Below are 20,091 nucleotides of genomic sequence, written 5' to 3'. Positions count from 1 at the left end.
TTACAAAAAATTGAAAATCCTGTAGTAGAAAGTTCATGTCTTTACAGAAATTGCCCCCAAGATGTAAAATGTAAATATATGAATATACCTCATCAGTTCCCAAACTAGTAAGTGAATTTGGATATTTGTTTTTTAATGTATAAGTTTAACAAAGCCCAAACCTTATTAATTAACTGATAAAAATACATATATAGACTGAAGTTTTCAAATTTCACCATTGATGCAATGGGAGAAAGGTGAGGAGTGTGATGATTATGGGACAATTAGCTATGAAAATTACAATTAAGTGAAAGATGGAATTTCTTCATACAAAGAAAACGTACCAACATGTCTGATTGCACTGTTTTTGAGACATGGGGATCTAAGATATAAATAATAAGTTGCTTTGGTGGTAGTTATCGAATGTTGGAGTGAAGACAGTGGTGACAACTTTGTTCGTGTTAGGATGATTAAAAAAAGCTGATTCATTTAGAGATTTTAAAAAAAAATCTGAAATAAAAAGAACATTAGAAATAGATTCAAAGCATATTAACTTTATATGCTTACAGAAATTTCCCTTTCACTGTAAAACACTGCCACCACATTTTTCCTTTGGGAGCCACTAAATGCATTTTAAGACTTTGGCAATAACTGACAAGACTTAGGCTTTCTGTTTTGGGCATTCGCCGGAAGTGCGCCGAAAGTTATGTGCCCGAAAATGGGCAATAACAAATTTCTGCCCCTATAGCTGTAATTGGCTACTAGATGGAAATGCCAAATACCTTCAGAATACTTGGTTGGGATTCTGATGCAATAGGAGAACTAAAAATTCAGGGAAACACATTTTTTCCAGCACCCAGTGAAAATATTTAAAGAATGTTTAAAGCTAGGAAAGTATTACAATAAGATGAAGACCAAATCTGTGCTGTGCCTAAATTCTGTGGCTGATTTTTAAAAAATTACTTTTTATTCCTCAGTAACTGCAGAATCGCAGAAAAATAGAAGCTTTGTCTATTGGGCAAATTGGGATTCCCACTTCTCCCCCTCAAGTGGATGGTTGCCCATTTCCCGACATTTGCCTCACTATTCCCCTCAAACTGCAGGGTGACCACCTCCTGTAGCTCATTCTCTTTCCTTGTGTAGTGTGTGGCGTGGAATGCCTCCAACTGCTCCTCAAGTTCAGTAACTTTGAGCTTGAGTGAGTCTACCTGAAACCCTTCTTACAACTGTGGCTGTTCTGGACACTCGCAGTTTCTAGAACCTCCCACATCATGTAAGTTCCACACAAAACAGTTTTGCACTGTCTTGCTATGATCAAAGGGCTCAAAAACTTAAATAGTTGAATATAGCTTCAAGCCACTAAACTTCAGCGACTCACTCTAGATCAGGGCAACTCCATTTACTCAATCAGCTAGCCTCTTGTAACTTCACTACCTTGCTTGTACGATCTACTTAAATTCACTCAGAACAACAGTCAGGAAAAACTACCAAATCAAAATGGGTATCACTTTCAAACTAGCCAATCAATGAAAAATTGAACCAGTACTTTTGACACTTACTAGCTAGCTTCTCTAATAAACTAGCCCAGTCATTTTCATCACAATTTGCATAAGTCAACCCTATTTAACAACTAATAGTGAAAAATTGTAATTTAATAATTACTGCACCCAGTTCAGGCCAACTCACTCTACTCATTCAGTTGCCTCTCACTGCTGGCTTTTTGCAGCTCCTGTTGACAGATTTTGTATGTGTGTGCGCTGCATCATTAGAGTGGTAGTTTCCACCCATCTTCTATGGAATTACCCAGATGCACTGTGACAACCTGCCCTTTTGAGGTAAAAACAGCAGAGAAAAGTACGAGAAGGATTTTTTTAGTGGTCTATATAGCATATATAGTTGGAATAATTTTTTTGTGTTGCACTGGAGTCATGGAGGATACTTATGAAGAACTTTGATTCTGAACTTGGGCATGGGAGTGGCATCTGCCAGTCAGTCAGGCATGGGTAATGGTGAACAACTACCTATTCAGGGTGCTGGTCATTGGGGTTTGGTGGTGTTGTGTATGTACCTTTAAGGGAATAACTGGTCTCAGACTGCAGTACCGGCAGTGACCACCCCTGTATAAAAGGCGCTAGCAGCCTTCTGTAGTTTCAGTTCCCGATTGTCTCCATTCAGTAAAGACTTGTTATAATCAACTCCTGCTGTCCGTGTCTCAATTATACACGGACATAATATTGGCGACGAGCAGATACAAACTTACCTACAGTCTGCACCACCTCATGGGATCCATTCCTGAAGCGAAGTGAGCAGAGGTCGAGGCCAGAAGGAAGAAAGAAGCAGTAGAAACGGGCGTCGACCGTGGGCATCCGCCCCTGAGTCAGCGGAGTTGAAGATTTGCAGGAGAGGCTGTCGAGAGCGGGGCTTGGTTCCTGTCGACGGTGCTTCAGCTAATCGGGCTGGTGGCAGGTAGTACACTGATCCTTCCTGGGCTGCGGCGGTCTAGAACTCGAGCGGGTGGCTTGCAACGGGGCCGAGCAGCGTTGTCGGGAAGAGGAGAGAGAGAGAGGGTGGAGCACACAGGGCGCGGCCGGTGCTATGAAGCCGGGCAGCGTACAGACCCGAGAAGAGGGAGGCAAGAGTCCCACAGGGTTGTTCCACGATGGGAAAATAATAAAATTAAAAAAAATATTAAACGTGCAGAAAGCCGCGAGGAGCTGCAGGTTGCCACGGAAACCGCGGAAAGCAGCGCTAGCAACAGCGGGGAAGAAGGCAAAGCGCGGGAGGCGCCATCTTAATCCAGCGGGGAAGAAGGCAAAGCACGGGAGGCGCCATTTTGTTAAACCGGGGAAGAAGGCAAAGCGCGGGAGGCGCCATTTTAGATTTCCAAGATGCCGAAGACTGGCTATATCACTGCCTTTGATAATGCAATAGAAGACTGGACCACGTATGTGGAAAGAGTCGAGGTATATTGCGAGGCAAACGGAATAGCCGATGAGAAAAAGGCATCGGTACTGCTAAACTTAATGGGCGCAAGAACGTACGGCCTATTGCGGGACCTGATTACTCCAGCCAAACCGAAGGCGAAGAGTTTTAACGAAGTTGTTGCTACCCTACAGGAACACCTAAACCCTGCACCGCTTCTGATAGCAGAAAGATTTAAATTCCACAGGAGAACTCAGCATAAAGATGAGAGCAATGCTGATTACCTTACGGAACTACGCAAGCTATCAAAGCACTGCCAGTTCGGAGCAGGACTGGCAGATACCCTACGGGACAAATTTGTCTGTGGACTCCTGAGTGAAGGAACCCAGAAGAAGTTACTCTCCGAGAAAGAGCTGACGCTAGATAAGGCTTTCAGCGTGGCAGTATCGTACGAAGCAGCAGCCAGGGGAGCTGCGGAAATACAACAAAAGCCACAGGAATACGGCACCCACGAAATGACACGGGGATTTGCAAAATGTTATCGCTGCGGCAGAACAACCCATGACCAGAAGGACTGCTGGTCCAAGGACAAAATATGCAGGCAATGCGGAAAGATGGGACACATTGCACGAGTTTGCAGGTCTGGGAAGAAGACCAACGACAACAAAAAGGCTACTAAGGAACCGTACAAGAAAGTACAAAAGATGACGGACAGTAGTTCCGAAGACCAGATGAGCGATAGTGAATCCGGGAACAAGAGACTAAGCTGTCTCAAACTTCACAATGTAATCGCAAAACAGGATCACCGAACCATTTGGGTCACCCTCACGATAGCAGGGTCCCAAGTTAAAATGGAATTGGATACAGGATCAGCGCTAACCGTCATGAATCGACGAGACTACGAGCGGCTATTCTCACACATACCCTTGAGGGAGACATCCATCGTCTTGACGACGTATACGGGGCAAAAAGTATACCCCAGAGGAAAAATAAGGGTGCCTGTTGAATACAACGGCAAGAAAATACGGAAATTGTATCTCTACATACTGCAAGATGGTGGACCACCGTTATTGGGTCGTGAATGGATCAGAAAGATAAGCTTAGACTGGCACTCCATTCAGGCAATGACGGTGACTGGTAAAAAAGATGACGATGTCACTCCTGGACGATTGTCAACAATCTTAGCTAACGCCAAAGAGGTATTTCAACAAGAACTGGGCACTCTTAAAGGCGTAACCGCCTCGATGAAAATAGAAGAGAATGCAATTCCCAAGTTTTTCAAAGCAAGACCGGTACCATATGCAATTCGCCCAGCCGTGGAGGCAGAGCTGGAGAATCTGGAGAATGCAGGCGTGTTATCTAAGGTAGACTGGAGCGAGTGGGCGACACCCATCATTCCTGTCATGAAGAAAACGTTAAACAATAAGTCTGAGGAGCCAAGGAAGGTTCGCATCTGTGGGGACTTCAAGGTGACGGTGAACCCAGTCCTTCACACAGTACAATATCCTCTTCCAAGGATAGAAGACATCTTCGCCTCACTATCTGGAGGGAAGCGTTTTACAAAAATTGACCTAGCACAGGCGTATTTGCAGATGGAGGTTGAAGAATCCTCTAGGAAGTATCTCACGATAAACACTCACAAAGGTCTTTACCAGTATCATCGATTGGTATTCGGAGTAGCATCAGCTCCGGCGATATGGCAAAGAGCGATGGAACAAGTCCTGCAAGGGATTCCGGGGACTCAGTGTTACTTGGACGACATCCTAGTGACAGGTGAAGATGACAGTGAACACCTTAACAACCTAGAACAGGTGCTCACTAGACTACGTGAACATGGGCTACGAGCCAACCGCCCCAAGTGCGAGTTTTTTAAGAAACAGATATCGTATTGTGGCCACGTGATTGATGAAGAGGGGTTACATAAGTCCCCTGACAAAATTGAAGCGGTTGTTAAGGCCCCAGTGCCTGAAAATGTGTCGCAACTGAGGTCATTCCTCGGATTGGTGAATTACTACCATAGGTTTTTACCGAATTTGTCCACAATTCTGCACCCACTGAACGCCCTACTACGAACGGGAGTAGCATGGAAATGGAGCAATGACTGTAAGCGGGCCTTTCAGAAGAGTAAGGACTTAATCACTTCAAGAGAAGTATTGGCTCACTACAACCCATCACTACCGATAAGACTGGCGTGTGATGCGTCTCCCGACGGCATTGGGGCGGTACTGTCACATAAATTCCTTGATGGTTTAGAGAGGCCGATAGCTTTTGCGTCACGCTCGTTAACTTCAGCCGAGCGTAACTACGCCCAGATTGACAGAGAGGCCCTCAGCCTAGTGTGGGGGGTGAAGAAGTTCAATCACTACCTGCACGGTCAAAAATTTACTCTCCTAACTGATCATCAACCTCTTGTCTCCATTTTCAACCCTCAGAAGGGCGTACCGATAATGACAGCACAACGGCTACAGAGGTGGTCCCTTTTCCTAGGGGCACACCAATATGACATCGAGTACAAAGGAACTAAACAGCATGGGAATGCTGATGGATTGTCGCGCCTACCGTTGCCGACGGTGGAAGAAGAACTTGCAGTGGATCCAATGGAGTTATTCCACTCGACCATAGTCGAATGTCTCCCTGTGACGAATGCAAACATAGAAAAGGAAACTCGAGATGACCCGACACTGTCCCAGGTCTATGATTTAAAGGTGAAGGGATGGCCAGCACATGGCGAACCACTGCTGCCAGCATTCTCGCCGAGAAGAGAACAGCTGTCAGTGTGCAGAGGAACCTTGATGTGTGGATCCAGAGTAGTAATTCCACCCAAATTGAAGGATAGAGTGCTCAATGAGCTTCATGAGGGTCATCTGGGAGGGGTAAAAATGAAGAACTTAGCCAGAGCGTTTGTGTGGTGGCCGGGAATCGATAGAGAAATCGAAGAGATGACCAAGAGCTGTACAGGATGCCAGAAGGTCCAAAACGCCCCACCACAAGCCCCTCTACATCCATGGGAGTGGCCCTCATCTCCATGGCAAAGGGTGCACATTGATTTTGCTGGTCCCTTCATGGACTCGATGTTTTTAATTGCGGTGGATGCACATTCAAAGTGGCCAGAGGTAATAAAAATGTCCTCAACCACCACAGAAAAAACTATCTGTCTTATGAACCATATTCGCCAGGAATGGGCTGCCTGAACAGATTTGCTCTGACAATGGACCACAGTTTGTGTCTGAAGAGTTCCGGAGGTTCTTAAAGAACAATGGTGTTAAGCATTACACATCTGCCCCATATCATCCAGCCACTAATGGATTGGCCGAGAGGTTTGTTCAAACATTCAAGAAGGCTATCAAGAAGGCTATCAAGGCAATGTGTAATGAAGATATACCCCTACAACACAAGGTGGACAACTTCTTGTTTGCCTACCGGAATGCGACACATGCGGTTACCAACCAAACTCCTGCCATGATGTTCTTCAATCGAAGACTACGATGCCGCTTGGATTTGGTTAAGCCGAACATCAGAAGAGATGTGGAGAACAGGCAGTTTAAGAATATGAATGAAAGACCGACCAGGAGTTTTAAGATAGGTCAACCAGTTTTGGCCCGGGACTACCGCACAGAGAAATGGCAGCCAGGAACGATTTGTACACGGCAAGGACCTCTCATGTATACCGTGGACGTTGGAGAGAGCATTGTAAGACGCCATGCTGACCAGATTCTAGAGTCACTGGAAAACGTCAACGCCACACCACGATCTGATACACCTGGCGATGAAACCGACGTACCAATTGCATCTACCGCAGAATCGGTGATATTGGAAGCAGATGAACCAAACAACGACATTGATCCCGACTCAATCTTGCCAGAAAAACCTGATACCCCAAAGAGGCGTTATCCAGACAGAATCAGGAAGCCTCCTCAAAGACTGAACTTATAATTGCTTAACCTCAACCAATGTATCTAGCAACCGTAATTGTGATTGTAATTAGTTATCATTTAGTTGTTAAATGAATGTTATGTACTGTTTATCTAAAAGGGGAGGAATTGTTGTGTATGTACCTTTAAGAGAATAACTGGTCTCAGACTGCAGTACCGGCAGTGACCACCCCTGTATAAAAGGCGCTAGCAGCCTTCTGTAGTTTCAGTCCCTGATTGTCTCCATTCAGTAAAGATTTGTTATAATCAACTCCTGCTGTCCGTGTCTCAATTATACACGGACATAATAGGTGGGAACAATCTTCTTGGTGCAGTTATGTCAAGAACTACAAGTCTACCATGGGAAGTAAGGGGGAGAAAAAATGACTTTTAAAATGCATATGTAAATAACTGAGAAAAAGAAGGAAGATTTTGGGAAAGGGAGAATAAACAAATAAAGTACTTCCACCTTAAGCAAATACTATAAATCCACCATAGGGAGGAAGGCAAAATATTTATTGTAAATATCCTGAGAATAAGCAGTTGTGGAGAGGGAAGAACAAAGTTAATTGTATCTTAAGTTTTGTAAAATGATAGATAAACAATATTTTGTGCCTGTGAATCTAAGACCTATAGTATGAGAGATCGATTGGTTTATTAAAGCTTGATACAAAACTGTTTTCCCGATTAGCATCATGCCCAGCTGGTTTCTAACAGTCATGTCTACAATGTGACTATTAGGTGAGTATTGCAGTAAAGCTCAAACAGCAATGAGGCTTGTGCTGCAGTGGTCTAGGAGGAGATTTTGTAGTTCTGGTTCATCACCAGTAGTGTTGCACAAGTTGGCAATAGTACCAGCAGTGAACAGGTTCTTTGTTTATAATTTTCGATACTTGGAAATAATGCTCTCAATAGCAACATACTTATTTTCATTCTTAAACAGATTAGGAACAGTATTCAAAGCTTCACCAGCTTGTTAAATCATGCCTCCACCTCATCCAGACACATAGAATAAACAGATTCATGAGATTCACAGTTATCTGGTGTAACTGCTGGTGGATTAGAATTGCTTTGTGAAAGAATTTCATGTGCTTCTTGAAACTGGAGATTGTATTTGCTGAAATGTAATCCCAGGCATGCCTTTCATGACAACTTGATTGGTAAAAACATGATGTAGTGACAATTGTTTAAAAAACTAACACTAGCATCACGTATTACATTATTGTGATGAAAATGATGCACAGATCTTCAGTATCTTTCTCTTGAACAAAAAAAAAGTTTGCCAAACTCTGGTCCAAGATAGCCCAGCTGCAGCTGCTATACTTCGCCGCTGAAGGTGCAGCCTGGTCCTGTTCACTTCCTGGCAGATGTGAAATCACAGGAAGGGAGTGGTAGAAGGGGGTAGGTGTGTTATTGGAGAGACAGCAGCATCATCCATTGCCAGTTCATGCCTGTCCCTGCTCCTGGGTTCAGTGCCACTGTGCCTGCTGATCTGTGGGTGATCAGACCCTATGGCACCAATGACATTGAAGCCCCTATGAATGGTTCTATGTAATTGCTTGGGCATCCTGTCTAAGGAGGAGGTGACATTATGTCCAAGACCTGTACATAGCAATCTGAGCATTCTTAAGCGATGTAACAATTGACATTAGGGTTTCTTCCATGGGTGCCTACACTGCATATTTCTCTGGAGTCACAACATCCTCCAAGGTGGACTGCAGAGTTTCTATTCTGTGCATCAGAACACCACACATGCAGGTTGTAGAATCCACCACATTAGCTCTCCTGTGATGAAAGTTGTGAGGCACTTTCCTCATTGAGTCCAACAACCTATCATGCTCAAAGAACATCCGTCTTTTAAATGCTGGGCCCCAGAGATCAGGATCCTTGCCCTCATCGGCTGTGGATAGTTGTGATGTGACCCTTCGGTCAGCTGCACCATGCTCTTTCTGTGCTACCTCCACCTGCTCCTGTTCACTTGCATTTCATCCTGTGTACTTTGCTCTGTGTTGCTTTCTATATCTCCTAATATGATGTTCTTGCATTTGCCAGGGTGATACTTATTGACTAAGTGTGCTGTAATATGCATAGTGGTTCCTGGTCATTGACCAGCGCCCTAACTTTTTCTGTCACACATAAAGAAACAGGGAGAACAAGTGTCACCAACATCTACTCGCTATAGTTTAGTGCATGATTCTTTGCCTACAATACTGGCTTGACCTGCTACTCAGTGTATGCTTTGATAACAATGAACACATGAATGAATAGAATGACTAAACAACACCTGCATTTATATAGCGCCTTTAATGTAGAAAAGCATCCTAAGGTATAAGGAAAATGGATGCCGAGCCAAAGTAGGAGAGATTAGAAGAGATCATCAAAAGTTTGATCAAAGAAGTGGGTCTTAAGGGTGGTCTTAAAGGAGCGAGGAGAGATGTAGAAGGGGTTGGGGAGGAAATTCTAGAGATGGAAATGGCTGATGGTATGCCACCAAGCTAAAAGATAAGGGGGATGCATAAGAGACTAGAATTGGGGGACAGGAGCTATAGAGTTGGAGAAGGTTATGGAAATAGGGGCCAAGGCCATGGAGGGATTTAAAGGTAAGGACAAGAATTCTTTGATGAGACATTTGAGGGACTAGGTGCCAAAGTAGGTCAGCAAAGATGGAAGAGATGGGAGTCATGGCAAGGCTGGTGCGCCATAGGATACAAGCAGCAGAGTTTTGCACAAGTTGGAGTTTGTGGAGAGTGGAGGATTAAGTGTGGTACAAACCCTCAGCTGGGCAGCCAGGCCTCCTCCTTCATCTCCTGCTTTCTCTTCAAATTCCTATCCCTGATCTTAGAGGGCCTGCTCTTCAATAGTGGAAAGAATGCAGTTTGGCTGAGCTTCCTTCCATTCTCCTTCTTGTTATGCACTCTTTTGTTCTATAAAAGCAGGGGCATGTATACGTAATTGACATTTGCTGACATGATATATATTGAAAGTCATGTATCAGGGTGCTATCCATAGGTAATGGATAAACAGAAACATACATCATGGAGATGCTGTATATGGAATGAGTTGTACCATTTCAGGATCCTACTGAAGGAAGTGGTGTTGGGCAAAGGAGATGATGGGAAGTATAGAGTATGGCCTAATGACTTTCTGGTGAATCTGCACTGTACTCCTCCCAAGGCCAATATATCCTTTCTAAGGTGTGGTTCTCAGAACTGTATACAGTACTCCAGATCTGGTTTAACCAGGGCTTTGTATAGCTGTAGCAAAACTTCCTCCCCTTTATATTCTAGTCCTCTAGCCATAAAGGCTAACATTTCATTAGCCTTTCTGATTTTTTTTGTACCTGACCACTAAATTTTAGTGATCTGTGCACATGGACCACTAAATCTCTTTGGACCTTCACTGTTCCTAGCTTTTTGCCATTTAAAAATAGTTGGATCTATCCTTTTTTGGTCCAAAATGGATGACCTCCCACTTACCTTCGTTGAAATCCATCTGCCACAGTTTTGCCCACTCACTTAATCTATCAATAGCTCTTTTGCAATTTTATGCTCCTGTCTACACTACTTGCTATGCCACCTATCTTTGTCTCATCGACATACTTGGATGTATGGTTCTCTACTATGTTATCTAAGTCATTAATAAATATAGTGACGGTGCTGGAATTGATTTCAATGGTCTCCACCTTGAAGTGGCGTACCCTGCTGCAGTCACGACTGCTCCGAATTTCTTTTCAGCTGCTGTCCTTGTATCAGTAGATGTCATTTAAAAAATAAATGCTTGCCTCTTTTAAGACCTGCAGTATCACACAAATCACCTGCCCCATATTAGGCGAGCACTGATTAGGAGAAGGTAGGCCCACCTGGTATTCACCTTCTTCACATGCAAATGAGCTTAGTCCAGAAATGCAGTGGGATTCAGTGGATTCAAGCCTATTCAAGCCACAAACTACCTAACTTATTTAGGGCTAATAGGGCCATATGAAAATCGGTCCCATAGTGTCTTTGTGACTTGAGATGTGATTGATTTCTTAAAGATAAGTCTCTGTGCGTGGAAACAAAAACATTGGTAGCCTTTGCAAAGGAATGTTGACTTGGCATAAATGCTGGAAAATTTTGTGCATCTCCAAATGAAGTAATCGGGGCCGAGTTTTAATATACCAAATTGGAAACTGATAAGCACTTCCAGTGCCAGTATAAAATCTGATTGCAAAATTAGTCGGGGCATCAAATGGACAGAAACCAAACATTATAGATCTCTACCTAGTTTCCTGACTTTTTTGTTCCAGCTCATAAATGGGCATGAAGTGCAAATAATTAATCAGGAAATCTACCCTCATGTCAAAATACAATGATGATTATCCAGATTATCTTGTAGGAGGTTAGATCAATTCATGTCTGTGTCAGACATGTGCGTCTTCACACTGAACAAACCAGTTAGTTTTCAGAGCAATGATGCTGCAAATTAAATCAAGGAAATGGCCAATTTGATCTATTGGCCAAAGATGCAATCTGATCTTTATGTAAATCAAACAAGCAATTTAAACTTTGCTGCAAGTGTTTTAGTAACCCATACTGTTGTGTCCGTGTATAATAAGACACAGACTGCAGGAGAACGGTACAACAGGTGTTTACTCAACGTGGCTCACACTGGAACTGATCTGTACAGATTACTACTGAGGGCTATATACAGGTGTGGTCACTGCCGGTACTGCAGTATACATGAGCTGTAAAAGATAGTTCCCCCCTTAAAGGTATATACATTACACATACCACGGACCATTTTCTGGCCAGTGGTATGAACAAGGCAATCTGCTCCCAGCCTCTAACCTGTTGTGAAGCTAGGTGTTGGAAGGTGCAAAACCAAGGATTACAATGACTCAATCTTTGATTTTTATTTTACTCTTCCTATCTGTAGGGAGGAAGCTTCTGCAAGCTATCTTCCCTGCTGACCAGGAAAAGACTGGGAAATTGCCATGGAGCAATTATGGGCAAGATCCATATCCAACAACTGCTTGGTACAATGAGTTGGTCCGCCACCATACCCTTATTGGTTGAAGAGATGGACTTGTGGACGGACAATTAACGGAATCGTTCTTAAAATTAACTCGGATGTGAGTGGATACAAGACAAATTTTGCTCCAGTGTAAGATAATCAAGCATCAGAAGCTCAGAATATTCTTTTGTGTTCCAAAATTAAATGGCTATGTAAGGTGGGGGGGGGGGGAAGGTTTTAGTTGTAATCTTATCAAACGTGTTAATATTGTAAACATTTACTTATTGCTGTTTAACTCCATGCTTACATAAATTATTGCAAAGTATCAAGAATATATTATTACAGAAGACAAAAAACTATTCTTTTGTTGTTAGCTGCAGAATTTGATTTTGTCTGTGAACAAGACATTTGCTGTTTTTGAGAGGCTGCATCGTTAGTTATCTAGATACTACTCATAATTTGACCACTAGGTGGAACTGTAAGTCTAACATTGAGCGTTATCAAATGAGCAAGTCAAATTAAAGTTTGTGTATTATAGCTCTTTTTTATGTTGTTGAGTCAAACTATCTTAACCACTGTAAGCCATAACACCTTATATATATGTCTTGATGCAGTAAGAGTGAGATCTCTACGCTACTCCAAGTCTGGCCTCTTGTGCGTCCCCGATTTTAATCGCTCCACCACTGGCGCCTGTGCCTTCAGCTGCCTGGCCCCTAAGGCCTGGAATTCCCTCCCTAAGCCTCTCCACCTCCCTAACTCTCTCTCCTCCTTTAAGACGCTCCTTAAAACCTACCTCTTTGATCAAGGTTTTAGTCACCTGTCCTAATAGCTCCTTATGTGGCTTGGTGTCAAATGTTGTTTGATAATCGCTCCTGTGAAGCGCCTTGGGACATTTTACTACATTAAAGGCACTATCTAAATACAAGTTGTTGTTGGGACAATATGATACACCTTCACTAGAGGTGTTGGTCTCCTAACATAAAAATAACAAAGTTACAAAACAAAATTTATGCTTTTATGCCATTGCAAGTATCGAAACAGTTTGTTGGTGACTTTATACTGCTTTCTTTGAGTGTTAAAGTGCCATAAAGTATAAATGCTGTAATGAATAAATGGCAGAAACCAAATTTGTGGCCCCTATCACAAACTGCGCACCCTTTCCGCCAGTTCCATACCCTTCCTCGGCCACTGTCTCAGGCTGTCTGCAACCTTGGCGTGGTATTTGACCATGAGCTGAGCTTCCGATCGCGAAGACCACCTACTTGCCCAACACCACCCCAGCCTCATTCTATATGCAACTGAAACCCTCATCTATGCTGTTGTCTCCTCCAGAGTTGATTAGTCCAATGTTTCTCTTGCCAGCCTCCCACCCTCCAACCTCTGTAAACTTCAGCTCATCCAAAACTTTGTTGGCCATATGATATCCTGCATCAAGTTCTGCTCACTGAACACCCCTGTCCTTGCTGACCTACATTGGCTCCTAGTTCCCCAGTGCCTCCAATTTAAAATTCTTGTGTTTAAATACCTTAATGGCCTCACCCCTCACTTGTGCATCCCCTTGTCCTTTTGCTCCATCATTGGTGGCCGTGCCGTCAGCGGTCTATGCCCCTATGCGCTGAAATTTCCTCCCTAAATCTCTACCTTCCTTTGCTACTTTAAAACGTCTTTAAAAGCCAACTCATTGACCAAGTTTTGTCAACCCTCTTTATAGCTTGTTCTTTGGACTGGTGTAAATTTTTGTCTCATTACTCCTCTGTGAAGCACCTTGGGATGTTTTTATACATTAAATGCACTATATAAATGCAAGTAGTAGTACTCTAGTGGCTGATCAGAGCCAGTATCAGACAACGTCTTGGTGTTGAGTGATCTTTCCTGGCATGAGTGGGGTCAGGACTGCTAATGGCATTATGAGTTCTGTCCAGTATTACATTTTAAGTGGTACCTGTTACAGATACCCCTCTGTTTGGTTATATTCTTCGGCTCTTATCAATTGGTTCCAAAGTTTGGAGCAAAGCATTGACAGTACATTTAGATCGTGAGATCCCAGATTTTGGGACTTTATATGCCTCATCCCTCACAAAAACAGCAGTGACTTTTCTTCTCAAGAGTGCTGCTTATGTAGTTCAAGCAGCTGCCCAGATGACCATTAAAATCCCTCCTTTACCAGCCAGAATGGAGAATTGGTAGAGTCCTCAAATACATATAATTCCCAGCATTTTCTTCTCAGTGAGTTGGGAAGTCTGTCCAATCTTGGATCTGTGACATTTGAATAAGCTCCACAAAAAAATAATACTGAAGATGCTCACACTACCATTCAGGCAGTGTAAATTCAAATCATTCAGCATCATTTCCACATAAACCATCCTAGTGATAAATAAACAATTGTTTATCTTTAGGAGCCGGGAATGTTTTGGAGACAATATAATACACTATCATTTGCTATTACAGTAGTTGGCTAGTTTTCTGAAGTTATGAGTCGAAGCCGTTATCAAAATACTTGGGTGCTTACTATTGCCAGGGACCCATGCAATTGCGGACATTTCATTAAACGGTCCCACCTGAAACATTAACATTGTTTCTTTCAGATGCTACGTGTTTCCAGAATTCATCTTTTTTTTGTTATCAAAATGTTTCTATATCAACAACCACAAACTTGTAAAACAATCCAAAAAATAATGAATCTTTTCAAAATCGTGCTGCAGGACAAACTAAGTGATGCCAGATATTGTGCAGTAACCTTGCAGGGTCACTAAATACTTGGATTTGTGCAAATTGCTGAACTTCCTTTGGGTGGGTTACAAACCATTTGGAATTCACCCAATTGAAAATATTCCATACTGTAAGACCAAGAGAACCTTATCCAGAAGAGCAACAAGCAAATTAATTACAGAAAGCCTGCAATACTCTTATTAATTCATCAGCCTATCTAATATTTTTATCTTTTAATAGGCGTTGCTTGCAGGGTTATTTGTTCAGTGTCCAGATGATCCATTAATATTTTTGGAGGAGAAAATTAAAGAACTGATAAACCAAAAGAAAGATCAAGCTTTGCTTTTGTGAGTATAAAATCAAATTCAGAATTACCGTTTGCTTCAACCCGTAAGACATTTTTATCGCTACGAGCACCACACCAAGCTAATTGAGGGCAGTTTGGCCTTAGAATGTAACATAGCTCTATTCGGTGCACGCGACTTGTTACTGATTATTCTAGGAAGCCTTCGATCGCGGTGCATTTGCCAAAATAATTAGAATTTGCCAAAATAATTCGAAATTATATTTGACATGTACTCTTCTGCCTATTGCTAAGAAAATAATGTTGAGCCCTTAAAAAATGTCTATGTCCTTTTCCACTGGATTGCTGGAATGACTTTCTCCTGGACACTTTAGCTCGTGAATGAATGTAACAATATCACAGAATCAAGAAGAAATAGTCCTCAATAATTATTTGGAAATGTATATTTTATTTTAAATAATTGCATCAAATAACTTAAATTTTAATAAACTAACTTTTTCTTTTGTTACAGGACAAAGGAAAGCTATCTAGAATTGAGCTGGTAGGTTCTTCAACATTTACAATGTCTACTTGCAGATTTGAGGACAGCTAACATTCAACCATGATCCAGTTTGCAATTTAATTCTGATCAAAGTGTAAAATTTACATTGAACATTGTTTCTTTCAGATGCTATGCGTTTCCAGCATTCCTCTGGGTTTTTTGTAATCAAAATGTTTCTATATCAACAACCACAAACTTGTAAAACAATAAAAAAAATAATGAATCTTTTCAAAATCATGCTGCAGGACAAATGAAGTGATGCCAAATATTGTGCAGTAACCTTGCAGGGTCACTAAATACATGCTTTCAATTAAAACTACAAGTTTTAATTGAAAGCAGTTAAAGCAGTAATTTTGGCTTGAAAAGATCCAAATGTGATTATTGTGAAGGAGCCAAATTCTGTAAAGTGGCTAAATAACTGAAAAGTGCCTGTCTCCACAATTACAACAAGTATAACATTTCTTAGACTTTGCTGTATCTCATAATGGCCCTGAATTTGCGGTCGGTATGACAGCGTATGCGGAAAACCCGAAGTTGAGATCTGTCAATGACGGCTCCGAACCTGGCTGCGCTGTGCCCTCTCCCACAGAGCCAGCAATTAGTGAAATCTCGTAAATCATTGAAACTGACGAAAACTTTGGTTCTTCCGCAGTAAGTACGCTGTTAAATTCCCCACGTATTGACTGCTAAACAAATGTTAAGAGCATGGAAAACTAATCTTAAATTTGTGCAGTGTGAAAGTTGTTCATAACATTTTTCAGAAACATTTCTAAAATTTTTTTTCAAGTTTGTGCATCTTTATTTTAGGTTTGCTTTTTCCCCATGTGAGAACCCCAATCTTTCTTTTGCTCTCTCTAACTATTTTAAATAGTTAGAATTTTAAGGGCTTACCCACTTCCTTGTTTGCTCTCTGTGAGAATGCTGCCTTTTGATTGGCTGCTTAGACAGCCTGTTGACGTCACAGCAGTTCACACAAGTGGGATCCCCATTAAGTTCTGTTGAATTGAATTCAAGGTCGGAAAACCCAAAGTTCTCGACACGGGGATTGCAAGATCCCTGTGTGGCGTGTACTTCGGGGCCAACAGCGAATGCCTTTGCTTCGCTGCTGGCCGCAAATTCCGGGCCAAATTGTTTATTACATTCGTTACAAACCTATTCGGTAAGAGGGCGCCATAACTTCAAATTTATCGTGCCTCCTTGACTATTAATATTATCTGGAATATGGATAGTCATGTGGTATGAACATGAAGAGAAAAAAAGATAAACTTTTCTTTAAGTTTTAGCAGTTATAAGAATGTCAACACCATATGGCATATCCCCAATATAAGATGTTTTAACACTTTTCTTTATTACTCAGACCAAAGGGGGTGATTTTATCAATGGCGACGTGATGGAGGCGGGAAAGCTGCTTGTCGGGTTTTGGTCCCGCCTCCATCGACGTCTGGCCAACCCACGCTATTTTCCCTTGATTGGCCCAGCGGGTTTAGCCAGCCAATTAAGGGAAAGCCGGTGACAGATGACATCAGCGAATGACGTTTCATCTGTCAAGATTCTTGACAGATGAAACGTTACAATGTCAATTCTCCACCCCACAGATATATTGATTTCATTCTTTAGCAATTCCAATCACACCACAGGTCAAACATCCTCCAGCATTTCCTGTTCGAATGCTCTCCTCATTTCCACCTTTGCCCAAGTCATCTTCCTTCTCATGAACCACAAGTGTACGTCCAATAATGGACCTTTCCCTCAATAGATGGAGCATTGTGATGGAGCTCTGTGAAGTCAAACACCGAATCTGTCTTCTAAGGTGAGACATTGGACACAGGCTCACTTAGAAAGCTTTCCTGAGCAGAAAGCAGAAGGCTGCTGCATTTAAGAATGCAGCGGCCATTCTGCTTTCTCTGCGGTGAGATGAGGCAGCTCCGCAGCCTAAAGGGATGAAGTCTGGAGGAAGAAGCAAAGGTAAGTAATATCTTAATAAAACACTTTAGACTCACCTCACACACTTACCTCTCCACACTTGCACTCATCACTCACCTGCACACCGGACATTTCGGCCCCTCCGACCCCCGCAGACCCAAGGCTCGCCTCGCTGACCTTGGCGAGGTTCGGAGCTGTCGGGAAGCCCACACTTTAGGGCTCAAAATAGGGATTAGCCAAAAAACTGCCCGTTAACTACCTGGTAACAGGCAGTTAATTGGCACTAATCCCCTTCCCGCTCGAGGAGACGGGACCCGGCGCGGGTCGGATAGCCGCCTCCGGAGGCGGTTTGGGGTGGGATGGGTACCCAGATTCTGCCATTTTCCCGGCAGTCCTGCCTCCCCAGGGCTGGGAATATCACCCCCAAAATCTCTGAATGTTTAAACAAAAAGAGCAGTAATGTATATTTGCCTTCATTTGCTAATGTTAGTGAAAAACTAGCTTTGAACTCATGTTGACTTTTTTGCTAACATTAGGGTGGAGTATCTCCCCCATAGTATTTGTACTACTTAAAGGAGCAACATTTCCCAACTAAAGAAGTTAGACCAAGTATGAACATACATTCTAGCCTTTTTTTGTCCGTAAAGAAATGTAGTCCACTAAGCTAGGTTAAATATAATGTAAGCCAGATATAGAGTAAAGTTCCCTCTTTATCCCAACAATGCTAATGTGTTACACTAGCATGAATTTTTCCATTTCTACTCTAGCTGTTCTGCATCCCTGTCAAGTGAGACTGCCAATTAGTGCTAAATAAATGCACTCTTGTGCTATGGGCCCATGTCACTAGGAACTGGGTTGAGACAGCCGAACTCATTTCATATAAGTTATTACAGCCAACAAACAAAGAAAACCTTTGTCATGTTTCGAGATTTTTGACTTTTTGGCCTTGTAGAGATTTCAGATTAATTTACATTGATGTTATTAAGGAAAATTCAGCTCACAAGGGATTAAATCTATACAATACACGCTACTGCTAGCAACATGGATCAGATCCAGACAAAGTGATTAGAGCAATGGTATTACATACTACATCAATTTGGGAAAATGAGTTTCAGTAACACATTCCAGCAAGGAAATAGGGTGTGATATTGGAAAAAGGCCACTCCTCACAGAGTGCACTATGGGGTCTTGGCTGAAGAGGCTATGTACATAAGAACATATTAATTGTTAGATGAAAAAAGACCAAAGGTCCGCCTAGTTTGCCTTCCACCATCCTGGTAGTCGCATAATGCAATGATAATGAGTTGTTGACTAATGATAACAATCAGTCTCTATCAGTTAGTCTACAACAGACCCAGACTTGACGCGAGGATATCCCCAGCAGTAGAGAGCTTTGAGAACCATAGGTCCAAAGTCACCTTTTCCTGCCAAGCATGCTACACTTTACCACAAGTCATGTCTCAAATATCTCCTATATGTATTCCAAAATGGTATGTGCCATGTAGGATTCGAGGTGACAAGTTTGAAAGTTTGAACTGACAAATCCCAGGGCATGGTGGTGGGAGGGATGGGTTTTCAGAGGTCTAGTAGTGTTTGGCTTGGACATGGAGGTCCCAAAGAGAAGTGGCCAATAAGTTGGTGGGGTGGGGGGGAAGTATGACTTGGAAGGGGAAAATTAGTTAACTACATCTGTATACTTAGCCAAATATTAAATACTAAAACACAAATCATGGTGGACAAAGACCTGCCTGAGGGAGAAATTGCCAGCCTACAGTGCCATCAGTTGGCCAAAGCCTGCAGTTATATACAGATTCAAAGCAGTTGTTCTTGTATTTGAATCATACAATGCTACATTAACCTTAGAAACTGGTGCTCCAATAAAATGCACCATTGTGGTGTCTTGACACTGCCCATTTCGCCACAGTTAAATCATGCTAATTAATTCTGTACTTGTAGGCCAAGGATAAGGCTATGCTTTGGGTTGTCTTATCCTCATTAGCTGCAGGATATATGGTGGTGAGAGCTTGTAAAGGAGTAAAAATATGGATAGAAATAATTATTTTAAATGTTTTGCTACTTAATATTGGTCAATTTTTACACCCAGTGCTGCATCTTACAACATGCATTGTTTTTTATGTAGATTGTTATTCTTTTAATTGTACTTTTAATATTTTACTCCTTTCTTATGTAGGGATATGTTTATCAATGCTGAATTCAGACAGAGCATGAAAAAAATGATGGGCAGTTATCTAAGCTTTCTCTTTGATCTGGAGTCGGGTGAGGTGGTAAGCAGCTGGTCTTTTTCCTAGAACCATATATAAGACAATAATAGGGTAAGTGTCAAATTAATAATATTTATAATTCACAAGTAAATATAACTTTTAACTTGTCAGCAGCAAAGTCACAAGTCAGTTGTATACATAAATGCAGTCTTTTTAACTAGTCTGAACTGCAAAAGTCACGCCATTTTAACAGACAAGTTTTAAGCAAAGTCCAAGGCCCTTGCCTCAGGCCGGTGAAGGCCTCACTGACGTGCAAAAGTCATGGTCTGATGACGGGAACCCCAACATTATTTTAACCCAGGGCCATAGGACTCGAGCACAGTGCCAGTTGTACCCAGGAAAGCTGGCATAAGAAGGCAAGACGAAGCCCAGGTAAATAAGAAATTAATTTTTTTTAAGGTTTCCCCATGGGCCAGGAAGAATAGGAGTCCTCCTCTGGACCCCACAAGGAGTCCTTGGACCTCTCCTATCCCAGGTTTCTCCCCACGCCACCTCTCTCTTAGCCTAGATTTCTGATTTTTATATTTT

At 42.2% G+C, this 20,091-nt stretch overlaps 1 protein-coding gene across 1 annotated transcript in view; it reads left to right on the top strand.

The window, feature by feature from the left end:
• fbxl13 (F-box and leucine-rich repeat protein 13) overlaps positions 1-20,091 on the top strand; it is a 301,931-nt gene that overhangs the window by 5,898 nt on the left and 275,942 nt on the right. Inside the window, exons 2-4 of the mRNA XM_086010428.1 lie at positions 14,754-14,860; positions 15,329-15,358; positions 19,473-19,566. Of these exons, the coding sequence (XP_085866554.1) occupies positions 14,754-14,860; positions 15,329-15,358; positions 19,473-19,566 (231 nt within the window). The remainder of the gene's footprint in view (positions 1-14,753; positions 14,861-15,328; positions 15,359-19,472; positions 19,567-20,091) is intronic.

Source organism: Somniosus microcephalus, chromosome 17, assembly GCF_052327205.1.
Source record: "Somniosus microcephalus isolate GS21.2 chromosome 17, FLI_Smic_1.0, whole genome shotgun sequence".
Classification (NCBI taxonomy): domain Eukaryota; kingdom Metazoa; phylum Chordata; class Chondrichthyes; order Squaliformes; family Somniosidae; genus Somniosus; species Somniosus microcephalus.
This window is presented reverse-complemented; position numbering and strand designations above follow the sequence as displayed.